Source organism: Ceratotherium simum, chromosome 23 (genome assembly GCF_057802395.1).
Source record: "Ceratotherium simum simum isolate JZ-2026a chromosome 23, ASM5780239v1, whole genome shotgun sequence".
In the NCBI taxonomy this organism is placed as follows: Eukaryota; Metazoa; Chordata; class Mammalia; order Perissodactyla; family Rhinocerotidae; genus Ceratotherium; species Ceratotherium simum.
In genome coordinates, this window is record NC_141922.1 from 17,021,334 (window position 1) to 17,046,558 (window position 25,225).

Below are 25,225 nucleotides of genomic sequence, written 5' to 3' on the forward strand. Positions count from 1 at the left end.
ATGTTATTACACAGTGGAACTTAAAAAGCCCTTGATTGCTTTCCTGTATGAATGTGATATTTTCAAGGAACTCAGAAAAGAACCTTATCAAATTGCCTTACTGGACAGATGAGGAAAATAAGGTCCAGAGACATTAAGGGAACTTCCCCAATGTCAGTTATTTAACAGAACAGGTCTCCCTCTGCATTTTCCATCCCACTTTGGTTTTCTTTTCCATTATAATGAAGCTATGTAAAGAAGTCCACAAGAAACAAAAAGACGTGAGGATTCATTCTTCATTTTATTTGCATGTCCCACAATGACTCATCCCAGATACTGAATTCAAAAGAAAAACCACAGTTCCTCAGTATTAGCACTAATTTATGGTAACAATCATCTTTTTAAAATATCTATCTTATTTACCTTTCATTTTAAATTGCAAATTAAAGCATATATTTACATGTTTATATACAAATAACTGCAAAAACAAGTTAATCCCAATGTTGGTCCAAGAATTTCCACTTTAGAAGTGGTATAGTACTATGCTATATACATCCTCTTCCAAAAGTCTCTTAGGACTTGCTGAGTTCCAAATACTCATCCACAAGTGGTTCCCTCATTTAAGCTTAACGAACCAAGTACTTCATTTCTGAGTAAATTAGAGGAAATATTACAGAGCATGCTTTGTACAATACAGCACCACTACTGAAAATGGCTCGGGGTTTTGTAATCCAAGGTTCCGATTTAAAGCAAAAATACGTGGCATAGACAGCAACACCAAAGAAGTGTCCAATTAAAACTAGAGGGTTAGGAGACAGTCTGTAACAGAAAAAACAACACATATATTTGTAAGACTCAGAAATTAAAATCTGTGTATCATCTATAAAGTTAAACACATTATACATTTTAGAGGACTTTACAAGCTTGTGTCTGCCTACTAAGTTTGATGGCAGGAACAAATAAATTTTTTTTTTTTAACAAGAAACTACTTAGGACATACTCCTGTCAGGGAAGCCAGTTAACTCCTCTTAGTCTAGTTTACAGAAGTCATATCTTTTGAGCTGTTTTCTTTCACTATTCTTGAGGTCCCAGTCTGCACTACCTGGATGGCCTGGCCTGTTGGAGTCTAGGCTTTTCAAAAGATAACAGTGCTGACATTCAGATTATAGACGAATGAGAAAAGACTTAAAGAATTGCACTTTGCAGACTTTCCAAGAATAGTTCCACATTCTTCTGCACCCTCAAAACTATTACTGAGTTTCATGAGTCCCTGCACTTCAGTTTTTAAATACGAATTTCTCTTACCCATGGCTCCCATAGAGCAGATCATATAGATAAACCTACAGGCAAAAAACAAGCTTCTATTTTAATCAAGAGTTTTAGCCTCATCTGCCACCAACTTCTAATCAATACACTTTCCCAGAAATAAAACACAGGACTAAATGTTGCCTTTTTCATTTCTCTGGGCTACCTGCTGATTGGGATACTAATGGATAATAAAATGACAAAATGTATAAGAAAGAAAGATTTGCAGTAATTCATAAACTAAACAGTCCTATGAAAATCTGGAATATCTGTTTTCTCTGTGTCGTCAAAACAACTTACACAGAAAGCAGCCCAACAGGACCAGCAACAAATTCTCCGCCAAGTTTGAAATAAAGAAAACAAGCTTTTCTTAGTTGATGTAGGGAATCTAAAAAAAAAAACAATTAAAAATTACTCTCAATCACAATATTCACACATTTATGTTATGGTGCTAATCATATATCAGAAAAAATGAAGATATAATACATATCAAACCTTATAGGTAATTTTTTAAAAATCTAGTCCTGAAATTTCAACAACCCATGATTTCTTTTAAATTTCATAATCAACATTATGGATAGTAATTTAAGGATGAATAAGCTTTATTCTGCTAATAAATAATTACTATACCAAATATGTAGGTCTCAGAAGTTGAGAGTTGTTTGAAAGCTATTTCCTTGATTGTTATAAATTCATTAAATGATGCAAAATATTTTGTAAACTCTGTTATAAAATCACAATTCTGGAAACCAAATTCCGAGTCACTAAGATTCCCAACCCATATCTCTGAGCAGCAAATTATCAAGTAAAAAGAACAGCTGTGAATAGTAAGTTATAATAATGCCTTATATCTGTGAAGTTTTTTATACTTTTCAAAGTAACTCATTAAATCCTCAAAACATAGTATAATCTATCAATAAGCTTTTTAATAGTTTAGAATCAATTTTCTTCTTAGGTATGCCTAGATTTTTTTCTTCACAATAGATAAAAAAGGATGCAATAGGCAGACTCTTACTCCAATAAAGCTCTTTCCTCCTCCAGTCTTTCATAACTTTATGTTGTTTTGTTGGCAGATTCAAATTAATAATGTAAGAAACTCAAGAGCTTAGAAAAGCTTGAAAGGAGAGCTTAGAAAAACTCAAAATTTAGTTCTTTTCTTTTTACTTGCCCAATCAGCCATTTGAACTTCCATGCCAATTAGCAAGAGAGATTTGATTGGCAAATCACAATCAATGAGTTGTTTTTTTTTTTAGCAAGAATGATGGTTACAGAGGCTACAGAAGGCATTTGTACAGTATCATCCTTTGTAATCAGATCACCAAAGCACAGATCACTAGGGCCTCAGCCAGGACATAGAAATAGCTTTGTTGTAAATATCTGACGTAATGGGATGTGAGTTATATTTACTCTTGAAAACCTAAAGATCTAGTTTCATTAACCTATGTTAACTAATTTGTACATTGCTGTGGTTGGGAGGGGGCACAGTTGCTTCTTCCTCCATTTCTAGCGCTGCTTCTGCTAAGTCATGTGTCCTTAATATAGAGATTGACCATCACCTCTCTACAATATAGAAACAAAAACAAAAGCATGGAAGTATTTCAAATGAGTAAAAGGTGGGTGCATTCTATTACTTGTGCATTTTAACAGGAGACAAAAAACCTGATATGAAGCTCATATTCATTTTATAAAATACTACTTTGAAAAGAAACTGAAACTAGTCTTATGGAAGAAAAAGATTAACAACTATTTTAATTCATGGCCAGAAATATCCTCCATCACAATCTTATGCATTTGGGGATATGCATGATCTGATTTGGACCAGAGGAATTAATAATACATTACTGAGGTATTGCTATTAAGGTTATGTAAGGGAAGACAACAGCTTTCCACATAAAGTGGTGGATACATGATGATTAGAAGCTAAAAACTCTTCCTCAAGGATGGAGTTAAAAAGGACTACCAACTTGGGAGTCAGCAAACTCATAAAACATTTCTATTTCTGGTCTAATCATTAACTTTTTTGTAATTAAGTTCCCTTCCTGTACTAAAAATCTGAAATTCAGTAATGTTCACTAAAAACTATCTACACTTACCATCTGGGGCAGAAAATAATTCATAAAGAGCCTGAGCAAGGACATTCACAACAAAGGAATGAGACGTTTTTCTTGACCAATAGAATGATTTTTTGGCCTAAAAAAGGAAAAGATCATTTAATATATGGTAAGGAGAAAAAAAAAAACAGAAAGCACAAACTGATGTTCATAATCCCCTCAAACTGGTATTTATCCTGAGGATTATCTGCAAGTAATTATGCTTTATGTTTATCATTTACACACACACACCTCTCCAGAGCAATATGTTTATGTGACTCTGAAGCTAAACTTAAAATCACTATGAGCACATGGCCCAGGCAATACAATGTTACATAATATTCAAATACAGAAATTTAGAAATTCTGTAAGATTCATAGGTTGCAAGTCAGATTCTTAAGCCTGAGTAAGACTGCCTAAGAACCATTACTAAGGATCAGGCTCCCAGGTACACATCTCCCCATCAAGACCCCACTTCTCTTAGGCCCCACAAAGAAATCTATTTTGAGACACTTTTGTCAAAGAATGATTTACTAGCTTACCTGGAAAAGAGCTGCATCATCATAAAGGTCAGGAATACCCTCTAGCAATTTCCTCCACAGTTTTATATCTTTAAAAGCAACAGTCATTCCTCCTCCAGTAAGAGGATGCCTCATATTGTGTGCATCTCCCAAAAGAAGAACACCTATAGGGAGACAGAATTTAGATCATGACATCATCCTGGAGCATCCCTTGAGACAAAAAAAGAGACTACTCTGTTAATTTATAAACATTATGGCTGTGAGCTAGTAATTAAGAATGCGAAAATACAAGGGAACAAATCATGACTAAAATTTCTTGAGGCAAAAATTCAAGAGTTGATTCAATTAACAGGCAGATATTCCAAAACCATCAGAAGTTAATTTAGGAGAATAAGCCTTGATTGAATCTTATCTGAAAATCAGCCCCTTGAATCAAAACAGCAGAAGCAAAAAGCTCCACAGTTTGACTCTAGGTGCACCTCTGACTGAGCTGCCTAACTCTAAGGTTCCCAGTCCACTGTCAGCCTGGTTAAGACCTATGACTTAGAAGGACTTTTTTTCTTTTTGCTGAGGAAGATTCACCCTGAGCTAACATCTGTTGCCAATCCCCCTCTTCTTTCGCTTGAGGAAGATTAGCCCTGAGCTAACATCCGTGCCAATCTTCTTCTATTTTGTATGTGAGACGCCACCACAGCATGGCTGACGAGTGGTGTAGGAACCCGAACCCACGAACCCAGGCCACCAAAGCAGAGTGTGCCAAACTTTAACCACTACACCACAGGGCCGGCGCTAGAGTAACATTTAAACAAACCATTTATTTAATTTTGTCTGAGAGAGAAACAGACAACCACAATAACAGTGTTAAGGGGACAGAATTATGGATAATTTTTTTCCATAATGTCATAATATACTACATTTATAACTAATTATAGTACGTATAATAAATATTCATTTGTAAAAAAGTAGCTTCTAAATATTAATTCAAATTTTTTTATGCATTATTCTTAAACCACAACCTATAACCAGCTTTTATCCCTCCTTCTCCATGGAACATTCCCAATCCCACCCATTAGCATATGTTCTCATAGCATGCTGTTTATGTCAATTTGGCAATGGCTTCATTCTGCTTTGCATTATAGTTTTTTTATGTGGTTGGTGGTTTATTATGCATGTTTTTCCATAGCAAACTACAATCTGTATACAATCTGTTCATGTTCAGGAACCAGAGTGTATCGGCAGCTCCCATTCAGACCTCTCTTCGGAGCTCCACACTCACGTCTTCAGTGGTGTTCCACACATCTCCACTCAAATGCCCTTCCAGCACTTCACACTCAGTGTGTCCAAAAGTGAACTCATCACCTCTCCCCACACTTCCCGAAACTCATACTCTTTCCCCTATATTTCCAATGTCAGCAAATAGCTGGCAAACTATCTAAGTCTGAAACTGGAATCTATCAAGAGGCCTGACTCTCCCTTACTACAATATCCAATTAATCACTGAGTTTCATGCATTCTACATCCTAGATATTACCCAAATCCATTCCCTGCCTTCCATTTTTATTACCACAACCCTAGTTCAGGGCTTTCATCACTATTCACATCGAATAATTACATAGCCTTTCATAAGCTTTAGTCTGAACTTTCTCCAAACCATTCTCCACTACATATTAGAGTAATATTTCTAAAATAAAAATCGAATTATGCCACTACCTTGTTTAAAACTTTTCAATGAACTATTAGAACTAATAAATGAATTCAGCAAGGTTTCAAGATACAAGACAAATATGCAAAAATTAATTGTATTTCTATACACCAACAATGAATAAGCTTAAAATGAAATTAAGAAAACAAGTCCATTTACAATAGTATCAAAAGGAGTAAAATATGAATAAATTTAACAGAAATGTAAAACTTACACTCTGAGAACTAGAAAATCTTGTTGAAAGAAATAAACTCTTACATTACAGTCAATTAAATTTTGACAAGAGCACCAAGACACTTCAATGGGGAAAGAATAGTCTTTTCAACAAATGGTGCTGAGACAACTGGATATCCACACAGAAACAAATGAAGTTGGACCCCTTCCTCACACCATACACAAAATTTAACTCTAAATGGATAAAACACCTAAATGTAATAGCTAAAACTATAAAAGTCTTAAAAGAAAATATAGGAGTAAATCTTTGTGACCATGGGTTGGGCAAAGCCTTTTTAGATAGGACATCAAAAGCACAAGCACCAAAAAAGAAAAAAACAGAAACTGGACTTCATGAAAATTAATGGATTCCATCAAAGAAGTGAAAAGACAACCCACAGAATGAGAGAAAATTTTTGCAAATCATATATCTGATAAGAGATTTATATCTAGACTATATAAAGAACTCTCACAACTCAACAATAAAAGTTTAATTTGCCCACTTAAAAAATGTGCAGTCTGAATAGACATTTCTCCTAAGAAGATATATAAAGGGCCAATAAGCACATGAAAAGATGTTCAACATCATTATCCATCAGAGAAAAACAATCAAAACCACAATGAGATATCACTTCATACCTACTAGGATGGCTACAAGCAAAAGGACAGATTATAACAAATGTTGCTGAGGAAGTGCAGAAATTGGAACACTCATACACTGCTAATGGGAATGTAAAATGGGGCAGCCACTTTAGAAAACAGTTTGGCAGTTCCTCAAAGAGTTACACAGAATTACCATATGACCCAGCAATTTTACTCCTAGGTACATACCAAAGAAAAATCAAAATATATGTCCACACAAAAACTCGTACACTGATGTTCACAGCAGCATTGTTCATACTAACCCAAAGTGGACACAACACAAATGTCTATCAACTGATGAATGGATAATGATAATGCAATCTATCTACACATGGAATATTATTTGGCCATAAAAGCAAATGAAGAACTGATACATGCTACAACATGGATGAACCTCAAAGAAGCCAGTTATACAGGATGATATATTATATGATTCCATGTATAGGAAATGTGCAGAATAGGCAAATCTACAGACACAAGTAGATTAGTGGTGGGCTAGGGGCTGGGAGGCAATGAGGAGTGACTGGTAACAGGTACAGGGTTTCTTTTTGGGGTGATAAATGTTCTAAAATTGATTATGGTGAAGGCTGCATATCCTATGAATATACTAAAAAATAATGAACTGTATACTTTAAATAAATGAACTATAAGATTTGTAAACTATATCTCAATAAAGCTATTATAAAAAAAAAAACCCGTTCAATGATATAGATAACCTTTCCATTATCTATAGGATTAAAACTAAACTTTACATAAATGTCTTACCTTTCTACCACTCTGACACCTATGCTACGCCCCAGCCATTGGGAACTACTTGAGTTCACTGAAAGTGCCACCGTTGCTCAGCCCTCCTAGCTCTTGCAAATGTTGTTCCATCTACTTAGAAGTCCCTCATCTCACTGTCAACCTAATGAACTCCCACTCATCTCTATGCCCCAACTCCAGCTTTATTTTCTGAGCAATGTCTTCCCTAATCACCATTCCCAGTTCACAAACTCCCCTCCCTGCCTTGCACGTCCCCCTTCACAGTGAAAACTGTGATACCATGAGTGGGGCTTTCATTACAGCATTTATCAACAGTGTTCTGAAATTATCTGTCTATATCCCTCACTAGAAAACTGCTCTCTCTAGATTAAGGACTATATTTAACTGTTGTATCCCCAATAACTAGCACAGTGACTTATATACACTCAATATTAAATAATAAAGAAAACATAAAACTAATTTTAATATTGGTAAAGTGTTAATCCACAGTAACCAATTCTCTGTCCCACATGTTATTCTCAGTGGTATAAATTTAATCACATATATGTCATTTGGAATATCAAATTTGAATATTTGGAATATCCTTTATAAAATCAGTCCAATAAAATAATACCTCGTTTGTTTACTGGTGAAGAAGGAAGGAAGCTTGCTGGCATAGATCTCAAACGAGAGTTCTGAGTGGCTTCTAGGAATGGTCCTTTCAGATGATCTGCAATTAATCCCACCAAATAAATGGTTTATAACATTTCAATTTCAAATTATCACATTTTCTTATCAAGTATAAACAAATACCTACTATACATCTGTATGGTTGTTACACATAACCCTAGTGATAAATCAAGAATTAATTATTTTATTAATAAAATTGTTCATTAAGGACCTAGTCATTCATGCTAAGGAATGATTAAGGAATCTAAGAGAAAATTAACATAAATAGATATACATACAGCTGAATGAACAAAAAAACTACAGGAGTGAAGCAAATTCAGATGACATGAGACAGGGAGAAAAACCACCCCCCTCTCTTCCAAATGTTAACTGACAGCTGTCATATTTAACAATTTATTGTCACAACCATATTCTGGTAATATCAGATGAAATATACTATCAGCTCACAAACAGCAAGGGGGTATGTATAGTAGAAAAAAGATAAGATGTAGAGAGCTCTACCCTTCTGACCTTCAGTTTCTTTGTCTATAAAATGAAATGGTTGGATTAGCTCATCTCTGAGATACCTTCCAGTTTTAAAGTTTTGTGCTTCTACATGTGTAGAAAATGAACTTTCTTTTCATACAGTTCCCATTGTAATCTGGGAATACAGGAGCAGAATATTAAAACCTATGTTTTTCCTATGTTAAAACCATTCCATTTCTACAAGGAGTAGAATTTCAATAACCTAACTAATATTAATCTAAATCTACAAAGGGTTTCCTTCCATCATCTCGGAGCAGTCTGCTCCAACTAACCTCTGGATTGGCAAAAAAACAATCTACTGTAAAAGAAAAAAAAAATGCTAAAAATATCACGTTATTGACTATCCTTTTCCTAAATATGTGTAACTTATTTTTCCATCTGAAAACTTCAAAAATGGCTTAACTGAGTGAAAACGTACTGAAATTTTGAAAATGTCATTATTAAAAATCTAATTTGGTCCATGTATACCTTCATTTCTGTTAATATTCTGTTAGTTATTAAACAGAGTGCTTTCACTTAGTTTACAAAACAACTTGAAAAAAACAGAATATTTAAACATGTACTCATACCAAGGATAGTTTCCTATTACTGTAATCATATCACAATTGCCAAGCAGGGTTTCCCTTCAATTTTATCAACAGTCTTAATAAGTTTTTACATTTTCTTCTTACTTACATCTTCCTGTTCTCAAAAAAAACCAGAAAGTAATTTTTATGAGTGTTTTACAAAGATGTCTGAAATCTCATGAAGCCTTTCTGTGTTCAACTCAAAATTAAACTGATCTTGAAGATCTCTCATAGTTCTCATGTTCCCAGGGCCAGGATGTATGAACCAGACAGACCTAGTTTCAACTTTGGCTCTGCCACTTACTAACAGTCTATCCTTGGAGAAGCTAAGTAACCTCTCCGAATCTTAGTTCCCTCGTCTGTAAAATGGGGATAATTATAATGCCTACCTCATAGGGTGGTTGGTTAGATTAAATGAAAGTATGTTTGTAAAGCACCTCTTATATAGTAGACATTCAATAAATGGTAGCTATCATTTCTACAAAAACCAAGCACAAAAGCAGTTAACTATAAGAGATATTTTAAGAATTCAGAGACCTTATATTGCTATTCAGACTAATTTAAAAAATACTATATATATGCCAATATTAATAATTATTCTGAAAACTATGCTTTAATTATTAATATGAAAAATATATTGAAACTATTTTTTTTAGTTTGGGAGATTTTTTTATGTACTAGTGTAAATTCAGTTTCAGTGTATCTGATTGACTGGATGCATTTTTCACCTGCCATCCTTACCTTTGACCTAATTTAGACACAGCTTTAGTGAGAACTGGAGCTGGAGAGCCTTTTGCAAGATTTGCTTTCAGACTGTAGATTACAATGAGAGTGAAATCCTATTTCTTACCAGGTATTTGTGGATAAATTTTTTCAGCCATATATTCTCTTAAATCCCTTGGCATTTCCCCTCGAACATCAACAAGTGCTCGGGTTTCATTAGACGAAATCTGGTAGATGAGAACTGGACTCTGATTAGTTAAAATAAGTTCAGCATGATTTGCTTTAAACTGTGGTGCATCCTAGGAAAAAAATATAAAATATTTTAATAACTTTCAAATTTGAAGTTGCTTTTATTTTCTACAATTACACTCCTACAGTACCTTCATAAGAAAGCCAACAAAATGAGATGTAACAGAAACTTTATTGGAGATCAGGTTTTTCCTGAACTTAGAAAAAAGTCCATCTGCAACGACAGTCAATGGAGCATGGAGTTCCTACAACAAAGATAAAGAATATTCAGCTAAATGGTTAGATATACAGTAAAAGGACCATTCTTTTAAAATGTACATGAGTAAATTTAAATACATTATTGGACAACATTATAGAGTATTTGATGATAATGCTATTGAAGAGGCTGTTATGTGAGCTTCAGTTAATGCATGACCAATCGTTAGAGGAGTCCCTGAAGATCACCTTCCTTCAAAGCTCTACCATCCAGACCACCTGGGATTAAGCTACACTATGATGGACAATAGGAGAAACAACTACAAAGCAAGCATGGACCAGAGAAGACTGAATCTCATTACAAATTCCAAGAACTAGCCAGATTCTTTTATTCTAGAATTTTCTAAGTTTATATAGTGCTTTCAATCAGTGGCTAAGGCTTAGAAGAATTTTTGTACACATAAATGTATATATTTATATTACCTTGCAAATGCCTCCATTAGAGTACAATTTCTAGGAGCTGGTGACCCTATGGAGCAGCCCGGGAGAGTCAACAGATTGGGCTTTGACTCTTTCTCTTCTTTTGCAAACCAACATGAGCACATACTGGAAACTGTTTTATTCTGCTATTTCCCCCGAGATTCTCTTACTTTTGCCTTTTTGATTTAAACAATTGTTTATTTTATCCTAATCATTTCTTTTATGTTGAATCCTTCCTTTTCTCACCTTCCAGTTGCCCTCTGCTTCTCTGCTACTGTATATTTCTTCTTTCAGTTTTTAATACTGTTAATATAGTGGTGTTTGTCTACAAGTTATATGTATAGCATTCTGAGGTGCTCTAAAGAGCAATGTGTTACAATCTGAAACTCATCCTGTTGCAGCGGGGCTTAGCGAGAACTCAGTCCATGTGATGAATAATAAACTGGTAAGCCTACTTTTTTGAATGAGTAGGAGAAAAAGAAGGAAAACATCTCTTAGGAAGAGCTAATGTTTGATAAATCTCACCTTGATGTCCCCAGTTTCTTTATCCCTGTACTGAACTCCCATCACAGCATCATCTTCTTCTAACAACTGTAGCACAGTGCCTTCAATAAACTTTGTACTAAAAGATAAACAGAAATAAATTCTACAGGAGTACACTTGAGTAATTTAAATAAAGAATTATCTGATGAATGCCTTGTCTCCAGTTTACCCATATAAATTGAACACACATGTGTGCACATGTAAAAAAAGGTCTGGAATGAAAAAAAAACAAAAACATCACTAATGGGTTTTAGAATTATGTATAGTTTTTATTTTCTAATTTCTTAAAACTAAATACATATTACTAATGCAATGATTTAAGAAGTATTTTAAAAACTAACATTAGATTTTTATCTCAATTCATTAAAAAATAAAATACACGCAGAAAAACTTTACATATCCAAACTCATACACAGATGGGAAAATAGAATTGGAGTTTATCCACTAAATCATTCAGAGTAGTTTCTTCTAGTCAGAAGGATCGAGGATAACTTTTATAATCTTCTTTATATTTTTGAGTATTTTTCCATTTTTCTACAATGAACATATTCCACTTCTACAGACATCAAATCCTTTCAGTTCTAAGGATGAGTTCACTTACTTATTTGCTTTTTCAACAGTTAGGCCTATGCCAAGGACATGAGGGTTCTCATGTTTAAAACTTCCTCAATTATAGTATATAATTATATATAGTACATTAATAGTATATATTATATATATACGATATAACTACTAGATGGTGTAAAGGCTAGAGGCAAATGTAAGTTAATAATTAAAAGAAGCCAGTCCCATCAGACTAGGTCCTCACAAAGAATGGAGATTTTCCTTTGAAGTCCTCTAGTCTTGACTTTTAATAGAAAGTATCAACCACAAACCCCAACTCCAAAATGGACACACAGGGACTTAAACCTTAGTTACAACCATACCCTCTAAATTCCAACCACATAAAAATCACACAATTTATTTAGTTAAAGGGAAATCCTCAATAGTTCTATGTCATTTAAAGGAAAATTCTCTATTTGATATTCTTATCAAAGGCACTGAAGATCTAACATTCTTCTAACTTATAGCTTATTTTAGTATAATACCTATGTTCTAGCCCATACCCAAACACTTATGAAAATTTATAAAACAGTATTTGTACAAAGGCCAAGTTTCAATGTGTTTCTTTAACATTATAAATGTGAAGCTGTACTCTTACTTGGGCTCTGCCATAGCTGCTTTCCGGAGACTCATGATGAATCTTCCATGATGGAAGGCTCTTCCACTCTGCACCTGACTGTTTTCTGACAGAGGGTAAGGAATTTGAACATCTGATTTGCTGTCCCTATCATGAATCATGTAGCCATGTACAACCTGGGCATCAATACCTTCCACTGCATCTGTAAAACAATTCAGTTCAAAAAATCAATTTTGTTAATATGTCCAGGGTTATGCTAGGCATCAGGAGGACACGGAGGCATCAAAAATGAGTCTGTCTTCATAAAGCTATAACACGATTTGGAGAATTGGTCATTTATATAATTATTTCAGAAATCTTAATGCTTCTGGAAGACAACAGTCTTATCAAATTTGTAATATCATAAAAGATTAATATTTATATATAAAATTTACTCATTAAAATCCATAGGAAAAATATTAAGACCTCAATAATAATGGACAACAAGTATATGTATGATTCACACTAAATAATATAGAAACATTGAACATACGCAAAATGTTCAAAACGATAAAAAAATCATTGAAATAAAACTGAAACAATAAGACACCAGATCTATCAAAATTGCTAGTGCCATTATGATAAAACTGACAAATTTATATATTACTGGTCATACTATAAACTAATAACATTTTACAAACTAACAACAGCAATAACTATCAAGAACCATGAAGAAGTTAGCATCCTTTGATGTAATAATCTTAGTCTTGGAAATTCAGAAATTCATGTAAGATATCCTAAAGTTCTAATTTTTAATTTTTAATAATCTTTAAAGTTATATGCAAGAACAGCTTCACTACAATGTTATCTTTAATAAAGAATAACTGAAAATAACCTAAATATTAATCTAAATAGAAAGGTAAAGTACATTATGAAGTATCAAATGAGAAAATACTATGCATAGGCTTAAAATTATAATGATAAAGAACAGTTAACAGTATTGGAAACACATTTAAGTGAAAAAGTGAATTTTAGCATGGATACTAACATGTTTAAATACATTAAAATACAATATATTAAGATGAAGTACATTAAAATAATTTCCTTTCTGATGAAAGAAAAACTTTATAATAATGTTATTACACATCTATGCTAAGATCAAAATAAACTGGTTTTCTGATATGTTTTTTAATTACATTTAAAGTCCGGTCAGGAACAAGCTAGATGAATATCCATCACACATCTGACCTAGGATCAATATAAATTATTTCTTGGCATGATTTCTAAATTATTACTAGTTAAAATTCAATCAGAGAAAAGTACAGATATCCTAAAAGCTGCCAATTAGCAGCATATTCAATTTGGATCTCAGCAAATTGCCAGTCTTTACTGACCTAAATGTTTGAAGCCCATCTAGTATTTCTATAATGTTTTGTCCAGCTACTGAGACACTGTTTTTCTTAACCTGTAACTGTATTATGAAAGTACTCTAAATGCTAAAATTGGCCAATTTAGAACACACCAGAAGATGTAAAAGTATAATAGCATAGTAAAATTTTTCCTTGGGTAAACTAACTGACAAGTATATAAAAAAGGTCTAATTTAAGATTTCTCGAAACATCTATTTCAACTTTATTGATGAAATCAAATATGACAGACTTTGGATACTTTCACTTTAAGCAGGCAGCAAGAGAGTACCCTAAATTTCTATGAAATTCATGCTTCATGTATACTAGATATTAACTTTGAAGCCAGTGACATAACCTAGATTAATGATCACTATTAATCATAAAGCTCCACACTTGTGATATCAGAGCACTGGTCAACACAGCAGATAAATGGACATGGAAAACACTCTTCCACATTAAAAAATGCAGAATTCCTTTTTATAAAAGGGCAAGCTAAAAAACAAAAACAAAAACGTATATGCTAAAAATACAAAGCAACTTCAAAGTCAAATGAGTGAAGAAGTTTTAAAGGCAACACATTAAGGTATCAGAACCACAAGCCTAAAAGGCTCCAGGTTTTGTTTTTTTTTTTTTTTTTTGAGGAAGATCAGCCCTGAGCTAACATCCATGCCAATCCTCCTCTTTTTTTGCTGAGGAAGACCGGCTCTGAGCTAACATCTACTGCCAATCCTCCTCCTTTTCTTTCCCCCAAAGCCCCAGTAGATAGTTGTATGTCATAGTTGCACATCCTTCTAGTTGCTGTATGTGGGACGCGGCCTCAGCATGGCCGGAGAAGCGGTGCGTCGGTGCACGCCCGGGATCCGAACCTGGGCTGCCAGTAGCGGAGCGTGCGCACTTAACCACTAAGCCACGGGGCCAGCCCAGTCCTTTCCCTTCTTGACACATCCCCAATCCTTACTTCCTTCTCCTCTCTTGGATTGACACCAAACCCTGCTGGCTTTCTTCTGCCATTCCACCTGCTCCTTCTCAGTCTCTTTTGCAGGCTTCTTTTCTTCTACGCAATCTTTAAATATCAGTTTCCCAGGACTTGGTTTATTCTCTCTCTTCTTCTTCTGCATGCTCTCCTTAGATGGTCTCAATCGTTGCCATAGCTTTAAAGTACTACAAATATGCTGACATCTCTGAAATTTCTAACTCCAGCCAGCCCAAACCACTCCTCTGCACTCTAGATTCATATCTTCAACTTGACATCTCCACTTGGATATCTCAGTATGTCCCCCAAATTCCCCCCAATGCCTGTTCCTCTCTAGGTCTTCTTATCAGCAAATGGTACCACCATCTACCAGCTGTTCAAACCAAAACCTAGGAGTGACTTTTAATACCTCCCTCTTCCTCATATCACACCAATCCTTTAGCAAGTCATGCCATTTCTGCCTCTTAATTTTATCATGACTCTGTCCACTTCTCTTTATATCCTCTGCTACCATGCTAGTCCAAACCACCATCATCTGTCATTGGACTTAGCAGTGAGTTCCCATTACACTCCTTGCAATGACTCTTGCTACCCCACCATCACAATCTTATAGTCTATTCACCACACTGTATCCACGTATTCTTTTAAAATAGCATTCTACAAACTGCAGGATGTGACTCAACGGTAAATTGTGAAATGAATTTCGAATTGTGAATTCTATACCTGGGTAAAATCATGACAAGTATTTAAAAAGTAAAAATAAAACAAATTTCAGTCAGATTTATATATGTATGCATGTACTGAGCCAGGATGTAAAATGTGTTTGTTATTGTAAATAGCTGTCAAAGGTCTGAAACCACTTTATAGAGGAATAAACAAGATCATGTCACACTCCTGCTCCATTGCCTAAAAAGCCCTGCATGATCTGGCTGCTGCCTACCTCTCCAACCTTAACCTCAAGCCACTCTCCTTTCCCCATCGCCCAGTATTTTCTAGCTACATTCATCTCTTTTTCAGTTCCTTGAATAAAACAGCAAACTTTTACATAGTGCCTACTATACACCAGGCATTGTTCTGAATGCTTTGTGTATATGAATGCATTTAATCCTCATAATAACCTACGAGGTAAGGACTCTTAGTATGACCATTTTACAGATGAGGGAACTGATACACAGGAGGGTAAGTAACTTAGCCAAGGTCATACAGCTTTTTAAGTGCCTGAGCTAATATTCAAACCTAGGCAACCTAGTTCCAGAATCAATGCTCATAACTACCATAACATACTGCCAACACACATGCCAAGCAAGCTCTTTCTCAATTCACACCCTGGGCATATTTTTCACTCTGATCCTCAAGAGAAGAGAGTTGATCTGTCTTGTTCACTAGCACAGCCTTGTACCCAGTACAGTGCCTCACACAAAGCAGATAGTGAATACTTCCTAAATGAATAGTTCATGTTTAAAAAGCATTGATTTAATGAATGAATGATGTGTAAATAAAAGATTCTATAACAGGCACACAATATGCACTCTACAAATAATAGTTCCCTTCACCTTCCACTAAATTTCATGCCTTCATTTTAGTTTTCCAGTCCTTAATTTTGACCATTACAATTTTTTAGCCACCTCATTATATCTCACTATGTCTACTTCATATTTCCTAATACTATTAAATGCTTATTTTCTCCTTTGCTCTCACTTTTATGCAAATTTGTTGATAAATGAGTATAGTAACATACAAATAAAAATAAAATCGAATACCTTTTTACCAGTCATAGGACAGTCTAAAGTGAAGAGGGCTTGCTTATATCACATAACTCGTAAAAATCTACATGAACCTACCTTCAAGACCAAGGTCTTTAAGGACATGATAACCACCTGGCTGCAGAAATTCTCCGACTATCCTGTCAGGCTCTTTTAAATCTCTCTCAATTACTGTCACCTTTCTTCCATCTCTGGAAAGCACTGCTGCCAAAGCAGAGCCAAGTACACCAGATCCCACGATGATAACTTCTGGATCATTTTGAGAAGATATCGATGAAGAGGGAGCTGCTCCTATTAAGGTTGTTTCTGAAATATTGGTTCCTTTTTTGCGCTGTTTAAAAAGAAAAAGTGAATTATGTAGCCGTGTTGGTTATCCTCAAGTCAAACTACTACTATATAGACACAATGGACTTTTGCATCTTGGGCAAACACTACACCCTAAACATTATCAAACCAAATGAACTGTTACATTTTAAATCCAGATCATATATAAAAACCAATGATATCAAAACATTGGTTAAATAAAAATGTAATAATATCCCAATAAAATTAAATATATATTCTGTTTTCCAAATATATTTAGAAAATGCTGTTATACAGACATATTGAGAAATCTACATCAGGCCAAATATAAAAAAATATTTATAAAGGGCTTCAAAGACTTACTATAGGGAAAATTCTACCATTAATTACTCAATTCTTCAAACATATACTGAGCATCTTATCTACCAGATGCAAATCACATACAACCTCTAATTTGACTTTATGTTGCAAACTATTCATCACCTTTTAGATATTTCCACTATTCATCTTTATTTTTTCCTTCTGGATTTTCATCTGAAAAATCTATCTTAATCTAAAATCATTTTACATAACAGAAAAACTGTCAAATTGTGGCTACTGAGCTATTAATTGAGAATTATTTAACTCAACAATGTTTAAACAGAACAAAATAACTCCTTCTGTCCCTTGGGATTCGATTTGTTCACAATTTTAGTCCTTAACATATAAGAATATACTTAATTTACCCCTTCTTTTTTCCCCATCCTGATACTCTAAGAAAGCCTGGTCAACCAAATTAGGAACAAGACAAACATTAAACCTATCACTAGTTGGGCTGACAGTAAAAACTTTAACTTTGATCATTAAGAAGATGAAAAAGTCCTGTTTTGAGAGATTTATGCCCATTGAGAATAACAAGGCCTCTTGGGGTTTTTTTAACAAACAATTCAACGTTGTTATAAGTATTTTCTCTTGGTATGTGGATTCTCAAATAGGAATACATTTCAGATACAGAATTGCAAGGAAGGATCTTCCTTGAGTTCTCTGACCTTAATTATTAAGGTAAGGCTAAATGCCATCTTGAAGGGGTTTTAATAAAAGACTTCAGGCAAAAAGGAAAAAGATAAAACCTAAACTCCTTTAGAATTTTAATTCTCTGTGATTCTAACATTCATCCAGCCTTCCTTTACCTCTATAATGGACTGAATCCTGGTCCACCTTTTCGTCCTTTACCAAGAGGAGAAGACAATAGAGTCTACTCTTCCCATCAGTATTTCTTAATGGCCAGAACAAAGGACTATATTTAAATTACTGTTCTGAGAGCAAGATAAGCTCCTTTTGTCATCTTAGCCATTTTTTATTAGTTTTTCTTCCTAAGTTTTCCCTGTTACACACACACACACACACACAGAATCCTGCAAAGGAAACTCTAGAGGAAGTTAACTCTTTCAGAGCCTGGTCAGTAAGAGGAAGAGTGGGAACTTAGTACTCAATACACAGTCCACCAACTCCCTGGTGTTTAGCAAAGAAGCAGAAAGCCTGAGGCATTCACAAAGTGGAACCAATACTGACTGCTGGTAATTCAATTTTCCTATTCAAAAATTTCTCCACATGCAATGTAATGGCACTCCAGCCACCTGGACTAGTGCTCACTGCCCCTGAGGGAAATTATCTCAGACCAGACCAAAGATTTCAAATTGAGAAAGATTCCCTCCCCCTCCTTTCCATTCTCCAAGCCCCTCCTTTCCCATTCTCTGACCTTATTCTAAGGTCAGAGAACTCACTGAACTCAGCCCTACTCACAGGGTTCCTAACAGATGTAAACTACCTTTAGACTAATATTAATAGCTACTCTTTATTACACAGTTGCAGACCAGGCATTGTGCAAACATTGAGTCATTTAACTCCCTAACTACCAGCAAGGCTAGTGCCATCCCCATCTAACAGAAGAGGTAACTGATTCTTACAGTTTTTTTTTTTTTTTTTTGCCAAGGGTCTCACAGCCAGAAGCGGTAGAGCAAAATTCTAAACCAAGTCCTCTCTTCTGTAAGCCTTGCTAATCTGTACTACAGATACAATAAAATAATGTAGGTCCAGAACCCTCAAAGAGTAAATTACTTTGTAGGCCACTCACCCTAACTCCAAGTCACCATCATCCCTCACTTGGCCTACTGCTGTAGTCTCTTACCTGATAACCCTGCTTCCATTCTTGTACCTCTACAATCCATTCTCTACCCCGCAACTGGAATGTTTTTTTAAAAATCAAATATTGTTACTCCCATGCTTAAAATCCTCCAGTGCTCTTGTGAAAAAGTCCAAACACCCATGGCCAACCGCCCCTAAATGTTCTGGTTTCAACAACCTCTGTCATCTCCTACCATTGTCCTCCTCTGCTGTCTTTGCAGGGATCATAACTTCACATGTATTTGAAGACCAGCCTTTGATTTAGGAAGACGACTGAACCGTGGACATTACTCAGTTATTCACCTGATTTAGGACATTACTACATTGATTTACTCAAGGCTCCACTGATGTGGGGAGAGGAGGGTACTTTGCCCGAGACTTTAAAATGCTGAGCATTTTTATTCTACCAGCTTTTCGAATTGCTCTGTTCCTCTCCCCAGCCAGCTGTCACTTCTTGGACTTACCTGCAGCAGATTTCTTTCCTCCCAGGTACAAATACAATCCTTACCCAAGGATTTAAATAAAACATTTTTTTTTCCATCAGGGAAAGTGATTGTGTCCTCCTTCAAAATGAAATTTTAACATTTCATTTCACCTTTCATAAATCAATATTCATAATCAAGTCAATTTCAGTTAGCATTGGCTCAATCAACGCTAGATGAAACAAATATTTTCAATCACTCCTAAGAATGTCAAGGACCTAACCAAGAAAGTCAAGAACTTAAAAAAAACAACTAAATGAGAGTTCATACCAGAGTATCTAAACTGCTGCCTTTTGCCCTTTAAAGAAGAAGAAAATTTACATGTGAGTGACCCCAATCCTAATTTTAAAATAAGACCTTCATTCATTTGCCCACTTCGAATTCAACCTACCCTTCTAGACCCAAGCTGCTCTTTATTCTCTGAGCCCGGGGGGGATTTGGCCCAGAAGAAGCCAATGAAAGGCAAGGCTGACAGCATATCCGAGAGGACGGCGAACTGGGAGCCGCTCTGCTGGCGCCCGAGCAGGGCCCCGGGCCGGTAGCGGCAGCGGTAGGAGAGCACCAGGCCCAGCGAAAGGAACACCAGGACGCACAACAGGAGCTCCTTGTTGGCCAGCGTGACGAAGTCTCCGCATTTCTTATAGAAATAGGTGAACGTGGCAATGCCTAGAAAAGTCCACATGCTTCAAAGGCTCCTTGGGTGACACCGGGTCAACGGTTGAGATGCTTTTGTTCCTTGTAGGGTTTTGGTGATCAGAGGCTCCCCCCCAAAATGTGTCACCAAAAAGAGCACGGGGAACCGGCCAAACTCCAGGCAACAGTCACAGTGTGACCATTCGAATCGGACTCCTTTACAAAACCATACAAAGTGAGTATAAAAGTACCTCCAGGGGGCACTTAGAAAGCAGTCTTAAAAAACCGCCTGCCCCCAACGCTCCCGATGAGACTCGCCTCTTGCAGGCAATCCATTTATTTCCTCTTTTACTGTTCTGCTCTTGGACGGGCTCGTCCCGGGGTGGCGGCGGGTGATGTTTTCGGTTTTGACGTCGGCTCCTCGTGCTGTAGAACTGTTCCCTCTCAGCAGCAGCAGGGAAGGGGACGGGGGAACTCAAAGCAATATCCCGGCGCTGCGCTGACTGCGGCCTCGCGGCTCCCGACAGCGAGGCCCCGGCGGTGGGAGCGCGGGGGCTGCCGAGTCGGAGTCCCCTCCTCCCCGAGGCCGCCCACGCGCAGGGGGGACCTCCGGGCTGCCGCCCGCCACCGAGGGCGGCCTCGCCCCGAGACCGCGGCTCCAGGCGGGCAAACGCAGCCCCCACCTCGAGACGTCCTCCTCGGCAGCGGCTCCCGACTCACCAGCCCCCGAACCTTCCAGTCCGCGACTTCGTGTCCCCGCCGATGAACGCCGGTCTCCAGAGAGCTTCCCTCAGCGGGCCGCGGCGCCTCCCGGCGGCCTCCTCGCCAGCATCCGTCCCGGGCGGCGGCTGCCCTCCCCCGCGCGGCGCTGCCGCAGTAACCGGAGTAACCGCCGCGCCCTTCGCTCGTCGTGGGGACCCGCGCGCCTCAGCGGCTGGAGGGCTCGGCCCAGGTGAGGGACCAGGGGGCGGGGCTCCAGGGGGCCCGCCCCGCCCCGCGCGCCCGCGCCCTGCGTGCAGGCCCCGCCCACTGCCGCCGTCAGCCAATGAGGGCGCGCACCGCGCGGTAGGCTGAGATGGCGCTATGCCGCGTTTGGCCAATCGCAGGCGGCGCGACCGGCGCGGTGACGCCCGGAGAGGCGCTAGGGCGATGTTGCGTGGTGTGGGGTGGGGGCGTGGGGATAGGGGCCGTCTGCCTGGTGGGCGGGTGGGAAGGCCCTGGCTGGCTCCGGAGAGGGTGGGACTGAAGGGGTCGTGCCCGGGGTTCCGCGGTCGGGTTACCCTCCGCAGCCCCAGCTGCTGCAGTCATACCGGGGGGAGGTGGAGCTAGTTCCGAGGAAACCCCTGCCAGGAGATCCCCCGCCTAATGTTCGAGTGTTTTCATTCACGCAGCGAGTTTTTATCGAGCGCTTACTACCGGCCGGGTTCTGGGGTCCTGGAGATGAACCTGACGCAGCCTTTCTGTCCTGTGCGTAGTGTATTCTACATACATAGAAAGGGCTCCTGGCGCTTGGAGAACGTGGCTTTCAAGCTGAATCTGGAAGAAGGAGTAGGCAGGCATTTGCCAAGAGAAGAAAGGAGGAGAGGATATGCTAGGTGTTTCCTTCCTTCGCCCGAAATTGTCAGGCTTCCACGTCCTTGTCACTGTGCTCAGGCTAAAGATGCACTGATGTGCCTAGCCCCAGCTCGCTCAAGATCAGAAACTAGGGGAGGGGGTAGAAAGCAAGGAAGTAAAATAAATAGAGGTGTCATAAGTGCCCTGAGAGTGGGTGGACGGGAAACCGTGAAAACAGGAAGCAGTGTATCCCTCAACTGGAGGGAGTCAGGCATGGCCTCCGAGGCAGTTACATGAACTGCGTCCAGGACAAGCATTCTAGAGGGAACAAAAATGTGCACGAGTCTCAGGATGAGAGATGGCCCTTGTTATGAAATGATGAAACTTGAATTTATTGAGACCTAAAGCTAATGACTTTGCTTACCCTGTTGCTTAACCCTGGACAGCCTACTTTAAATGCTATGACATATGTAGAAGTACTTTGTGACATTTGGAGCAGGCCTTTCTTGTCCCCTCTTCCACTAAGTCTCCATTGAACCTGGCCAAGTCACATAATAGTTTATTCACACCTTGTTGTACTAATCTCTGACTGCACACTTACAGTTGAGTCTTATCTCACTAATCCCTATGTTTGTGGAGGGAAGGGGCTATGTCTGATGAATCAGAATCACCCACAGCACCTAGCACAATGTTTTGCACTGAATTTATCCTCCATAAAAAGGTACTTAATGAATAAATTAATGATGAATGACAGTGGTGTAGTAGGAAGAATAGATTCTGGCTGCCACTAACCAGCTTTGTAACCTTGGACAAGTCAAAAGTCAGGGCACCCCCTGGGGAGAGAGGGCAATGTCTTCATGAAATCTAATGTTCCTTGCAATCCTGTAACAAGACACTTTGATGGGTTTAGGAAAGTATGGCACCTGTCATCATTTTTTACCCCAAATATTATATGTTTTATGTGCTAATAAAATAACTATGTGGCAAAACAATTTCACAGGCATCAGTTGACCCTCAAAACCACCTTGATTTTAAAAGTAATGAAAATGATACTTAGGTTAAGTGGCTTGGCCAAATCACAGCTTATAAGTGATAAAACCAAAAGTTAAACTTTTGGTCTCCAAATCTTGTGTTCCCCAATACTCTTAATTATCAATAACTGCTTTGGCTTTTGTCCATTATATAACCAAGACTTTGATTCTTTCCCTGACAATATTCCTCAATGGTATCGTAACAGCTAGGTCTTAAGGTAGCATGAGGGAAGCCATTTTAGGGAAAGGAAGCAATATTGTAACTATATACAACCCTGATTCACTAGTCTCTGAGAATGCACTCTAGCCTGCACATAGCCTAGATGATTAAGCACCTTTTGCTATTGAAAAATACATGATCACCTAGTTCTATGACTCTTGCTTACATATATCTCCCACTTGTGATCAGACAATTACTTTGTTCTCTGAGTTCCCCAGGAACATGATGACTTCCAAAAAGAAAAACTCTGCATTGGTACCCATCACAAATGACAGAAGAAAGAGATAATGTGGTGCCTTGAAGTACATCACACTGGATGCTAGCCATCCCTAAACCTCCTTCTTCCCTGCCCTTTTTCCCTGAATAACTGCCTCAAGATTCTGTGTGATTTTAAGATGGTTCTTTAGGACACTAGTCCACCATCTTATGATTATGCTGGCTAATCATATAAACTTTCCTTTCTCAACCACCAGCAGGTTTGCAATTGATTGGCACTGGATTGCGGTGAGCAGAATGAGCCCCTTTTTGCTCTGTTACAAATTTCTGACTTGTAATCCCAGATGGGATGTGCCTCTGCCCATGGCTACTTGAGTCCAGGAGAAGTTCAAGACTCTCCCAGTGGCTGCCAGGATGCTTTTTCTCACAGGGACTGTCCCCTACATTCTCCCGATTGTCGGTTACCTTCAATGCTTCCTGGTGGCTGAAGAAATGAAACGGGCTCTAGATTTGTTTGCTTGTTTTTGCTTCTGGTAAGTCGACACGCTCAATCTGGAATAGGGTGAGTTGCCTTGGGGATGCCTATGAACTCCCTTCTCCTCCATCTGGGGTCCTTTCCATTGGCTGACGGGCCATCTGGGCATGCATTTGGAGTGGGAACAGTTGTAGGCTTTTCTACCCTAAATCTGGGAACTGGGTCACTGATGTCTGTTTTTTCTGTGTCTGGATCTGTGTATCTGTCCATCTCTGTGTATTGGAATGGGAGGAACTCCATCTGTCCCCAAGAAAAGCCCTCTGGGCCGCCTCTTGGCTAAATGGGTTGACTTCACCTATGATCCCATGCCCAAGAAGAAGATGGTTTTCTTTTGTGACACCACATGGCCACAATATTCTTTAGACTCTAGAGACAGAATGGGCAAAATGGGACAATTTCAAACTGGTGTATTTGCATATGCAATTGGAAAGAGCTGGCTATAAAATTAAACAACCAATGGGGAGCCTGTTTTAATCTTTTGAGGCTTATAAATTAAATCATGAATACTTAATTGTCTCTTTAAAAGATAATAATTAAATAATTTAAACATCTCAGACTGGGGGATGTCAGTGGCCTTGCTAGTGAAACAAAACCAAAGATGCTCTCTTGCTGAGCTTCCCTACTTCAACTCCCCTGAAATTTATGACCTGAAATTAAGCAAGTAAAAATAAGTAAACTTTTGAGATAATTTAGAGTTGTAATGGCTATTCTGGAGAATCTCTGTTTCAGACAAGACCACCTTAAGGGTCACCCTTAAAAGAGAGAATTCACAACCACTCATGATGGGATGCAATCTTTGATTAATATACAGAAACTTCTAAAAGACAATTATTTTGAAAACATCTGTACAAAGGATCCTTACAGTAAAGAGAAAAGAATCTTTAGTAAATATCTTTGGCTATCTGAACAGGTCCATCTGCCGAGGAGCAATGGATCTAACTGTTCTTCTGAGTTTTGTACCTGAGACCTGGTTAAAATTTTGAAGATCTCTCTTTGTGTTTATCTGTGTCTATGTGTATTTGTCTGCCTCTGGATGGTACAGTTTCTAAAGGATCTCCATTTAATTGGCTTGGAGTAAACACTTTTATAAGTTATTTCTAAATGTGGTAAAAACTAGCCCAGATGTCTTTCAAGTTAACATGATATACAATGATCTTTAGTAAATGAAAAGCTTGTTTAAGTTTGTTGGTTTAATTGAAATAAATATATTTTTAAGAGTTATCAGCATTGGATATGATGCAAACATGTTATCTCTGTTACAAAATTCGTCAGCAAAAAATAACTTAGAATAATAGCTGATTTTGTTTAACATCTCATGAGGATTTTGTAGGCAATATAAATATAATTATTGGGAACAAGCAAAATAAATAGATATGAAAAGGATGAAAGTTTTTGGAGAAACTTTTTAATAGTAATTATGTGTTATGGTGTATGTACTTAACTCAAGATGATGGCTAATTGCTGTATTGGCACATGAAGTTTTTGTGAATAATCTAAGCATAATTGTTGAGAAAAAATAATTTAGATATATGAAAATGGATAAGAGTTTTGGGGTGCAATAATTATGTTTTATGGTATATACACTTGAAAAAACAACTTCCAAAATCATTTTGGTAA

At 37.6% G+C, this 25,225-nt stretch overlaps 1 protein-coding gene across 1 annotated transcript; it reads right to left on the minus strand.

The window, feature by feature from the left end:
• Positions 1-261: 261 nt before the first annotated feature.
• Positions 262-20,969, minus strand: SQLE (squalene epoxidase). Its single transcript, XM_004431076.2, has 11 exons — positions 19,811-20,969; positions 16,550-16,802; positions 12,369-12,549; positions 11,150-11,246; positions 10,081-10,194; positions 9,828-9,999; positions 7,831-7,926; positions 3,917-4,059; positions 3,378-3,474; positions 1,585-1,672; positions 262-798 (listed from the first exon to the last, which is right to left on the minus strand). The coding sequence occupies exons 1-11, from the start codon at positions 20,099-20,101 to the stop codon at positions 606-608; spliced, it is 1,725 nt and encodes a 574-aa protein (XP_004431133.1). The 5' UTR covers positions 20,102-20,969; the 3' UTR covers positions 262-605.
• Positions 20,970-25,225: the final 4,256 nt, after the last annotated feature.